General features: G+C 40.6%; 2 protein-coding genes across 2 annotated transcripts; both read left to right on the top strand.

Moving 5' to 3' along the window:
- Window positions 1-183: 183 nt before the first annotated feature.
- On the top strand, window positions 184-5,087 carry dpagt1 (dolichyl-phosphate (UDP-N-acetylglucosamine) N-acetylglucosaminephosphotransferase 1 (GlcNAc-1-P transferase)). The gene is made up of 9 exons (XM_086226167.1): window positions 184-859; window positions 950-1,070; window positions 1,150-1,363; window positions 2,141-2,287; window positions 2,493-2,577; window positions 3,267-3,455; window positions 3,550-3,637; window positions 3,924-4,079; window positions 4,159-5,087. Exons 1-9 carry the CDS (start codon window positions 705-707, stop codon window positions 4,222-4,224), a joined length of 1,221 nt encoding a protein of 406 aa, XP_086082293.1. The 5' UTR covers window positions 184-704; the 3' UTR covers window positions 4,225-5,087.
- A 468-nt stretch (window positions 5,088-5,555) lies between these two features.
- On the top strand, window positions 5,556-10,259 carry hinfp (histone H4 transcription factor). Its single transcript, XM_086227320.1, has 9 exons — window positions 5,556-6,028; window positions 6,959-7,185; window positions 7,499-7,610; window positions 7,713-7,865; window positions 7,949-8,026; window positions 8,424-8,544; window positions 9,221-9,359; window positions 9,444-9,568; window positions 9,641-10,259. The coding sequence occupies exons 1-9, from the start codon at window positions 5,860-5,862 to the stop codon at window positions 9,969-9,971; spliced, it is 1,455 nt and encodes a 484-aa protein (XP_086083446.1). The 5' UTR covers window positions 5,556-5,859; the 3' UTR covers window positions 9,972-10,259.
- The last annotated feature ends 75 nt before the right edge of the window (window positions 10,260-10,334 follow it).

The raw sequence follows: 10,334 nt of genomic DNA on the forward strand, positions 1-10,334 counted from the left end.
CTCACTAAGAACGAACACTTAATACATTTTACGTTTCAAGATCATTTTAATTTTAGAAAAAGAAAGCAGCACCAACAGGTTTTTTAAACATAGTTTAAAATCAGTATTGCTTTTACTAAATTTAATTTTCATTTCATTTCACCAAATTGGTGCCCTGTCCTTTCGTATGAAATGTCCAGCGATGAAAACGTCACTTCCGTGACGGCAACCGAAAGTATATTAGCAGGGAGCAAATACACAAGGATATAGAGGTGGAGTTTCCATAAATATAGAGCGAATTTAAGGATTTTCACTAAAGCAATGACAGAAAATATGCATTTGCTAAATAATTATCTTTAATGCAGCAATTTTCTAGGCATTTCAGGGATTTTTGAGGTTATTTTGAAGACGTCAACCGGAAGTGTATAATTATACAAAAAGACGGAGTGACTTCCGGACAGCAAAACCAGGATTTTTACAGTATGCAGCAAAAAAACAGCACGTTATGACAACGATTATGGATTACTGTGGTGATTTATGGACTTATTATTCTTTAACAAAGGAGTTACGTGGATTTATTTTGTTTTAAAATTACCGCATGACGTGTTTCTAACTCAGTAGACACTGCCAGAACTCGGTCATCGATCGCCTGAATAGGCAACGTCAGATTAGCTAGAAAGGTGATTTGATCTGCCAGAAAAAGACCCACTAAAACGCCTGAGAACATGTCACCAGTACCCGTCCTCCCGCTGGTCATCAACTGCTTCATGTCCGCCCTCGGCTGCATGGCCACTTTGAAACTCATTCCTGCTTTCAAAGATCATTTCATCTCAGCCAGATTGTACGGGATGGACCTTAACAAAACATCTAAAAATCAAGTGTGAGTGTGTCTGTCCTGTGTAGCTCATTTTACGAATAAAATGTGGAATATAGCAAAATTGTGTATAATTTCTCCTGCTCTTATTTGCAGCCCAGAATCTCAAGGTGTCATCAGTGGCACAGTCTTCCTCATCATCCTCTTCTGCTTCATCCCGGTGCCTTTCCTCAGCTGCTTCGTTGGAGATCAGTGCACAGGCTTCCCACATGATGAGGTGGGTCAGGTAGTAGTAGTAATACAAGTGTTTCTCAGCTGTGACGCCCAACTCTGACCTCCGTTGTGTTCTGGGTTAGTTTGTGCAGCTGATCGGTGCACTGCTGGCCATCTGTTGCATGATCTTCCTGGGCTTTGCTGATGATGTGCTCAACCTGCGGTGGAGACACAAGCTGCTGCTCCCCACCATGGCTTCCCTGCCACTACTCATGGTCTACTTTACTAACTTTGGCAACACAGTCATTGTGGTACCAAAACCATTCAGAGTGCTGCTGGGCCTGCACTTGGATCTAGGTGAGCTGGGTGCTTGTGTGTTCAGTTACATGTATTCTTCACCACTTATCAGCTGAAAGCACCATATAAATGATTGACAAAAGGCAGGAAGTTAAGCATCGAACGACACCAGTGTACATCAAACTAAAAAGCAAAGACATCAAGTTGAATAAGACAAATTTAAAAGAGGTGTTGTTAAGATAAGACAAAAGGTAATAAAAAAAAATAAAATTAATAATAGTAATAAAAATTGGAAAAAAAAACTACTGCTGCAAAAAATATACAGATTGTAATAAAATAAAGGTCTAAATAACTGAGGAATTCTGAAGAATTAATTAGTGAAAAATGTGCACAGTTTATCCACCCATGCGTGGAAAGCTATGAGTAACCATTGGAGGGCAGCATTGCACCTTGGCTGTGTTATTCTACCAGATATTTAAAAAAAAAAGACCTCATGCTCAATGTTTTTGTAAAATAATAATAATAGTATCATATTTGGCTCATATGTTTGATTGTTTGGGACATTGTTGCCTATGAATAGTGAAAAGTTTTCTGATGGTATAGAATTAAAAAAGAAAAGGACAAATTTTCAGCCTGATTTAGTTTTTTTTACACACGTATCAAAATCTCTAGAAATATTTCAAATGTTTTTCACTGCCATAATGACAAATGTCATTGATTAGATCATTTTTTTAATCACCTGACACCCCCAAATGTAATGAAATCTTATAGAATCAATCAAACTGATCAGTTCAAAAATATTATAATGTATCTTTGAGCGATGCACCTCTTTGACAGGTATTCTCTACTACGTCTACATGGGAATGCTCGCTGTATTCTGCACAAATGCTATCAACATCCTGGCCGGCATCAACGGCATCGAGTCAGGTCAAGCTCTCTTCATCTCGGGCTCCATCATCGTCTTCAACCTGGTGGAGCTCAGTGGTGGGTTTCCTCTCTCTTTGGTATTACGGCTCCCACCATCTACATCACAATTTAGGAGTGTGTTTGATGCTGAAATGTCACTTAAATGAAAAGGAAGAATTTTGCCAAATTTGACAGTTTTTTTAGTCTAGTCTGTAGAGTTGAAGAATATTTTGAAGTACATTCTAAACAGGACTTTTGTGTTTTTTGTTCTCTTATTCATCAGGGGATTACCGTGATGACCATGTTTTCTCCCTCTACTTTATGATACCGTTCTTCTTCACGACATTAGCACTTTTTTACCACAACTGGTAAGCTAAACATTTTCCCTTAGATGATTGCTACGCTGAATTTTTGAGTAATGAGCCGATTCCTTCATCCCCATCCTCCCCACAGTCAGACAAGGAGATAGATTCCCCTCACTGGTCTGTGTGTGCGTGTTAGAGGGTTGAGATTAGTTGAGTTGAGTTAGCATACCTTCTTCCTCTTTGTGGTCTGGTTCAAACAGATAAAGCTCATGATCTTGGTTTGTCTAGAAGTTCTTCTTCTTTTTTTTCTTTTTTTTTTGGATGAAGTTACAATTTGGCTTTCGAGCTGCTGGATGGAATCGCCTCACCCAGTGTTTTTGTTGACAGGAAAAGAGTTATGGATGGATATCAAAATCTGTCATTTAAATTTCTTGTCATTTTAAATTGTCATTTATAGCAAATGTTAAGTACTATCTAGTTTTATTAATGCATGCCAAGACAGTTTTTTTTTTGGGGGGGGGCATTTGGTGACCTTGATTGAAGTATGCTAACACCTCCCACCCACTACTATTCATTGTGCTAAGCTAATTAGCATCTTAATGCACACACAACAGAGGAGAGAACGGTATTTATCTTCATATCCAGCTCTGGAGAGGATGGTGTTTCCCAAAAATATTTACGGCGTGAACTATTAGTTTTCAATATGTTGGCTGCCTTTCTATTCTGTCATCTTGTGACCTATTTTGTCACAGGTATCCCTCCTCTGTGTTTGTGGGAGACACCTTCTGCTACTTTGCTGGGATGACGTTTGCTGTAGTCGGCATCCTGGGTCACTTCAGCAAAACAATGCTGCTGTTCTTCATTCCTCAAGTAGTTAATTTTATCTATTCCCTGCCTCAGCTCTTCCATATCATCCCCTGTCCTAGACACCGACTCCCCAGGTAACCTGCTGCTCACAGACTCTTCTTAAGATTCTTTTTATTCATTGTTTGCGCTGTTATATTCTCTCAATGTGTCTTTTTGTGAAAATGAAAGGTTGAATCCAGACACAGGCAAACTGGGGATGAGCTACTCTAAATTCAAAAGAAAGGATCTTTCTGATTTAGGACATCTTATTCTGAAGGTAAAACTCTTTTGTTATGTTTTTTGAAGGTATTCCTTATTCTCTGAGTTAATTATATTATTTGAAAGCGTATTTCTCTCCATGAAATAATATTCAGAATTACTGAACAGTCTCTGACGTGGTTCTATTGTAATTTACGGGTTTACAAGCCTGATATTTTCAGTGGAATTGTGTTTTGTTGTGCCTAAATATCAGCGCATTTGAATCAAAGGTGCAGGTAGGTTTAACTGGTTATTCAGCAAGCTTCCTGTCATGTGATGTTTGTTGGTTTTTGGCCTTTTATCAGGTTGCAGAGTTGGTGAAGCTTCTAGAGGTGCGGAGAGGCCAAGAGGGGGACGATGAATTTATTGAATGCAACAACATGACCTTAATAAATCTTGTACTGAAACTTCTGGGTCCAACACACGAGAGGAATCTTACAGTCATCATGCTCATCATACAGGTAGAACAAAACACCTGCTGTGACTAAATTCACTTAAACAGGATGTTTCACAGATTACCGCTTTCTGTGTGTCCTGCAGGTGATGGGCAGTGCGCTGGCTTTTGGGATCCGTTATCATCTGGTTCGCCTCTTCTACGACGTCTAGACAACTCTACAGAGAATGCTGACTGAGAAAATGGTTTTTGGAACTACAGGCTCATGGTTTTTGTGCCTTCTGACAGATTCCATCACCTCGCTGTTAACTTCGTTTTCTCAGACTTAACCCGCAGATGGGAGGACCCAGTGCAAGGCGTGAGAACAAAGACAAATAAACAGGGTCTGCACTGTTTACATGCAGGAAAAAAATGACTGAGTCTCAATTACTGTGTCCACCATGAAAGTCTATTTTTTCGTACTGGGTTTTTTAAGGAGCGTAGATAAGAGTTACGATCTCTGGAGCAGCAGACGTGAAAGGCTGAACTGTTTGCATTATACAACATTTCAGACATTCAAAATATTTGATGTATTTCAAAGTATTAATTCAGTGGTCTCCTGCTTGAATGGACTGCTGGTGTGGATAAAGTCTGCCCATATAGTCTTCATTCTACCTGGAGACAAATCCATGCTATCCATTTGGGGAGACGGTTCCTTTTTTTTTGTCTTTTAAAATTTAAAAAAAAGGTCTTTGTAATAAGTCATTGTTAATCAAGAGACCAACAGAAAAGTAGGGGGATAGAATTACACCAATGGGAGAAGACTGGGATTATAAGGGGATTACTGTAAAATTAATTCAGGGTTTATGAAGAATGAAGGTTGTTCTGCCTGTTATAATGCGATTTAATTTTTTTTTTCTTATTTTATTTTTTTACATCTATATGTTTTCCCTGAGTTCATTAATGTGAAGTCAACTGTCACTGGGCTATTTTTTGTAGGAATGTAACTACAAATGGGAAGCTATGTATTGTTCCAATGGAAGGCTCAAATTGAGAAATAAAGGCTGAGAGAAAAATGTCTAATATTCTGTTGTTGGTTTTTCCCCATTGGTATGAGTTAAATATCCTTATGATTTTAAAATGAATTAACTGATCTTGCCCAGGGTTAAAAAAAAGGGTTATTAGATTTTCAAAGGCTATAATAGTAGCCTTAGAAATCCATTATTAGTCAGGCTGTAATAGGTTTTTTTTTTTTAATCTTTTTGTTTGTTTTCATCCCAACTGCATCCTAATCAATAACTACAACTACTAAATAAAAGAAGAAACATATGATATACAGTATATCCATGGGGTGTTGGGTAGAAATATAATCCAATAGAAAAAAAAGTAGAGTATAGCAAATTAGAAATATCTCATAACCTCGCGCACAGAAAATGAGCAGTTACTGTCTGCTACTTACTCAAATTTTTAATGGTAAAGGATGAAGTCAAGGTGAGCTGGATTTTGAGGCGGAACTTTTAAAACCCGGAACCTACGAATTTCATATTGTTTGTGGGAAGCCGTTTTCTGCGCTGCGCAGCCTGGTCGCAGCGAACTCGATGTTTACATGACTTTTGTGTCCTCAAACAGCTATCACCTGAGTGTAAGCGTACATTTGCCTCATGATTTATCTTTTTTACGTTTTCTTTGTGTCGTATTCTTAACGGTCGTTGGTTCTGAGTCTCTATCAGAGCTGGACTATGTTTTAAAGACATCAACCTAGCAGCCGAAATATGACGGGCAGAGTCGAACCTGGCAAACCACGGCTCTACTAGCTTCTCTCTGGATGGTGAAGAGCTCGACATTTAGTTGAACTCCACTTCAGAGAGATGCCTGCTAACAGACGACTCCAGAAGACGACTCTGAAATTAGAATGCGAGTGGGGTTCGTGTCAGGAGTCCTTCAGTCAGATGGAAAACTTCTGCAAACATGCGGAGGACCACCTCAGTGCCATGGACATGGCGGCGGAGGAGGAGGAAGACGAAGAAGAAATAGAAGGTACGTTACATTTCACAGTATCCAACTCGATAACTCCTACTGACGCGTAGATTTATCACTTTGATTTGCACCTGTACGATTTAAATGAGTTTAAAAAAAAAGTTGGAACAGTGAAATGTTCTTAATTTTCCAGAGCAGACAACTGTGGAGGACTAACGCTGCTTGAATCCTAGATTGATAAATGAACGAAATGATACGTGAATAAAAAGATGCACTTATTAAATAGATATGCAAGATGATTGAAAAATAACTGTAAAATTGTGAATCACAGTTCTTCATGTTGACTACAAATTCTTTAATGTTACATGACATCGAGGGGAGGCGGTGCAGTGGTCAGCACTGTCACCTCACAGCAAGAAGGTTCTGGGTTTGAGCCCCGGCTCCAGCTCAGGATCTTTCTGTGTGAGTCTCCATGTTCTCCCTGTTCCTGTGTGGGTTCTCTCTGGTACTCCAGCTTCCTCCCACAGTCCAAAGACATCAAGAGGGGACGAGGCTGATTGATTCAATAAATTGACCGTAGGTGTGACTGTGAATGTGAATGGTTGTCTGTCTCTATGTGTTGGCCCTGAGATGGACTGGTGAACTGTCCAGGGTGAACCTCGCCTCTCACCTGAAGGCTGCTGGGATAGGCTCCTGCCCCCCGCGACCCTTAACAGGAATAAGTGGTAGAAAATGGAAGGATGGATGGACATCGAGGGGATATTTAAAATACATCAATATATTCTCCAGCCCAGACATCACTTCTTGCACATTTCACTTGATATGCATTTAAGCTCGCTGATATTAAACCCAAAAAGCCTTTCCATGTTTTGCCACATGGTCATTGACTCATTTTATATCCAAACTATGTGGCTGTGTCTTGATGATAAGGAAGACATAAACGGTGCTGAAGTAGCCAGCTAATGCAAACGCTTTCCTCTCTCTACAAAGGCGAGAGGAACTGCCTCTGGAGAGACTGTGGTTTCTGCTCCGTGGAGGGTCCTGAAGAGTTGAGACGACACCTCTTATTTCACTGCTACCACACCAAGCTGAAGCAGTTGGGTCAGCAGATGCTTAACGCCCAACCAGAAATAGGCACCTGCTCCATCGGCTACCAGAACCGCAACATCGTCCCTGAAATCCCAGATAATTTTGTCTGCCTTTGGGAGGATTGTGAGGTAAGCTTGGCTTTCTTCACCTACACGCATGTGGGCAATGTGTGGTACGTGTTTATGGAAAGCAAAGAAAGCTCTGTCTCTAAAAGATATCACACCAACAAGGAAGATCAGTTGTTTAGTCACTGTTGCACTCAACAAAATTCTCTTGCTATTAGTTTGGTGGCAAATATACTTGGTATTCAACAATCAGGGAAAATACAGTTGAAGTTAAAAAAAACAAAATGTTGCTTTAAAGTTTCAGTGATGTAGGACTTTGTATTTTTTTCTCTCAAAGTCAGCCTTTTTTTTATTATCCCCCTCATATTTGGCAAAGCAACCACCATTTGAGAACCCAGAGTGGTTTTACCGGCATGTGGAGATGCACAGTATGTGCATAGAAGTTCCAGCTGGCGACTGCGAGTTCCCAGTACGCTGTGGATGGAAAGGTAAGATTTATAATTTATGTCATTACTAATTTATGTTATCAGAGCTTTAAAAGGCTGTGTAACACGACGGGTGCCTGTCTGTTTTTTTTTTTTTTCCTCCAGAATGCGAAGCCACCGCTAAAGGGCGTCATAAATTACGAGAGCACCTGCGCAGCCACACCCAGGAGAAGGTTGTGGCATGTCCAGGCTGTGGGGGAATGTACGCCAACAACACCAAGTTATTTGACCACATAATACGACAAAGCGCCATGGAAGGTAAAACTAAATTAACAGCTATTTTTAATTGGGTTAATTTAACATCGACTAATCCTTACTGTGTGTATTTACATTTGCTGAAGGTCAGCGGTTCCAGTGCTCTCACTGTTTCAAACGTTTTGCAACCGAAAGACTCTTAAGAGACCACATGAGGACCCACGGTCAGTACCTACATCAAATCTATTTATAACACCTCTAGTTCTACACTTCAAAGTGTGTGTAAAAGTCAAGGAGAGTTCTGTTCAACGGTTTCTTCTGAACAAACCTGTGGCTGAAGTGGCTTTTTCCTAGTTTGTGAAAATTCTATTTGCGATGAATTTAAACTACACGATGGCACCCATGTTTGTGAGTAAGCCTGAACTCTCGAGAGTCCAGACTTCCTCCATCCTTTGATCCATCTCTGTGTTGTCACGGCAACAGTGTCAAGTTTTCAGAATATTCTGGCCGGAAATGTTTTCTTTGTACATGTGCCGTTAGACTTACTAACATCTTTTTCCTTACCCAGCCAATCACATGATGTCATTGTTGTCACGTCTTTCTTGTTTGGTGTCGCTTCAGTGAGCCACTACAAATGCCCCTTGTGCGATATGACTTGTCCTTCACCCTCATCACTGCGCAACCACATCAAGTTCCGCCACAGCAACGAGAAGCCGTACAGCTGTGAATACTGTGAATACAGGTATCGCCTCCTCAGTAATCATCCGGACCTGCTGTTAGTCCTAGAATTATACTTGTGTATTTTAACTGTAGGCCTCCTCTACTGCATCTCGGAATCTCGCGGAATTCTGAATGACTGAGTGATATTTTAAAAGTTCACCGGCTGCATTTACATGGATCGTAATAATCTGAATATTGACCTCAATCGAAATAGGAATATTTCAATAGATGGGTTTACATGTATCTCTTATAAAATATTCCCTTCACATTCCTACTCATGCTACAAAACGAGTCAGACTAATGACTTAATTAAGACAGAATTTAACCTGAAACCATTTCAGTCGTGTTGTGAACATGGAACATTTTCAGTATTTTCTTGGTCAAGGTCCGTACATGTCTACAACTTACTCCATTATTATTACTAAAATAGAAGTACTCCGTGTCTGAATGTGATTATTGCTTACCCCCTGTAGTCTGTTTCCATATGACATTTGTGTAAACTCTTATTAATCTGAGATTAGTTTACTGACCAGACTGCCAGATTGAAAGTGAGCATAGAGAAACCTTCCCCCTGCTACAGATGAATATGAAAACCGATCAAACTTTGTAAACACACATAAACAAAACATGAATGAAAGGAGATTGGAAGCTGTTTTGAAGTTTTCTCACTCGCCTTGTGTTTGATTTCATTCTGGTAGCTGTAAGAATCTGGTGGACTTGCGTAAACACCTGGATACACACAGCATCGAGCCGGCGTTCCACTGTGACGTGCCTGGCTGCGGTTTCACCTCTCGCACCATCGGTACCATGAAAGTTCACCACAAAAGACAGCATGAGGTAAAAGTGTGAATATTTAGATAGTTGCTAACTTTTCCTCTGTAAGTTTTAATGTTATTAATCATCCTCTGATGATTCTTTCAGGGGAATTTTATAGCTCGCTACAAGTGCCACGTGTGTGAACAGTGTTTCACCAGAGGCAACAATCTTACTGTCCATCTGCACAAAAAGCACCAATTCAAATGGCCGTCTGGACACCCCAGATTCAGGTAAGTGTTGCATCGCGAAAAAGCTGAATGAAAGACGTGTTTCAGCTTTAACAGACTCCAAATTACTGTTAGGTACAAGGAGCACGAGGACGGCTTCCTGCGTCTGCAGCTAATTCGCTACGAGAGTGTGGAACTGACAGAGCAGCTGATGAGAGAAAGACAAAACCGACGCTCTGAGGAAGATGAAGGCCAGATGGAGGAAGAAGAATCCCCCAGGGCAGCTCCTTCAGAGATGCAGGTAGAGCTGAGAGGGCTGCTGCTGGAGGAGCAGCGGACTGAGGAGCCGCACGTCAGCAGCGAGGCGGGTGGTCAGGAAGACGCCATGCTGTACGCTCTGGCTGGAGGCTTGTCACAGGCAGGGGACGACGCGATCATGCTTCAACTCCACGATACTGCTCACTGACGCACACCACGGGACACTGTAATCGGCTTAGTGGGGCTGGCACTTATGTACATTATTTGTTTAAAGGAAGTGAAGTGCACTCCATTACCACCCATCTTGACTGAATAAGCCTATATTAGGTCAGACATAAATTATGTGTTTGGTTGTCTGATTAGCTTTATTTTTCAGCTTCAGTTGACTCGACGTGTCTGTAACATCTTTAGCTCGACACATACGCCCATGAAAGAAGTACTGTTGAAGTTTTGGGAACCAGAAAGAGAGTGCTGTATTGTGTTTGTTTTTTATCTCTAAACTACAACTTGAATAAATGTTACACAAACCTGTTTGCAATAATCAGATTGAATTTTTTTTTTTTATTGTCTT

This window comes from Aulostomus chinensis, chromosome 15, assembly GCF_037954235.1.
Source record: "Aulostomus chinensis isolate RoL2024-O1b breed Wild chromosome 15, RoL_Achi_v1.0, whole genome shotgun sequence".
Classification (NCBI taxonomy): domain Eukaryota; kingdom Metazoa; phylum Chordata; class Actinopteri; order Syngnathiformes; family Aulostomidae; genus Aulostomus; species Aulostomus chinensis.

Excerpts from the sequence above, each read along its gene's own strand:
- dpagt1 (XM_086226167.1), top strand. The coding sequence starts at position 705 with ATGTCACCAGTACCCGTCCTCCCGCTGGTCATCAACTGCTTCATGTCC. Across the intron at positions 860-949 it reads AAAACATCTAAAAATCAAGT|CCCAGAATCTCAAGGTGTCA; the intron begins GTGAGTGTGTCT and ends TCTTATTTGCAG. Across the intron at positions 2,288-2,492 it reads CAACCTGGTGGAGCTCAGTG|GGGATTACCGTGATGACCAT; the intron begins GTGGGTTTCCTC and ends CTTATTCATCAG.
- hinfp (XM_086227320.1), top strand. The coding sequence starts at position 5,860 with ATGCCTGCTAACAGACGACTCCAGAAGACGACTCTGAAATTAGAATGC. Across the intron at positions 6,029-6,958 it reads AGACGAAGAAGAAATAGAAG|GCGAGAGGAACTGCCTCTGG; the intron begins GTACGTTACATT and ends CTCTCTACAAAG. Across the intron at positions 7,611-7,712 it reads AGTACGCTGTGGATGGAAAG|AATGCGAAGCCACCGCTAAA; the intron begins GTAAGATTTATA and ends TTTTTCCTCCAG.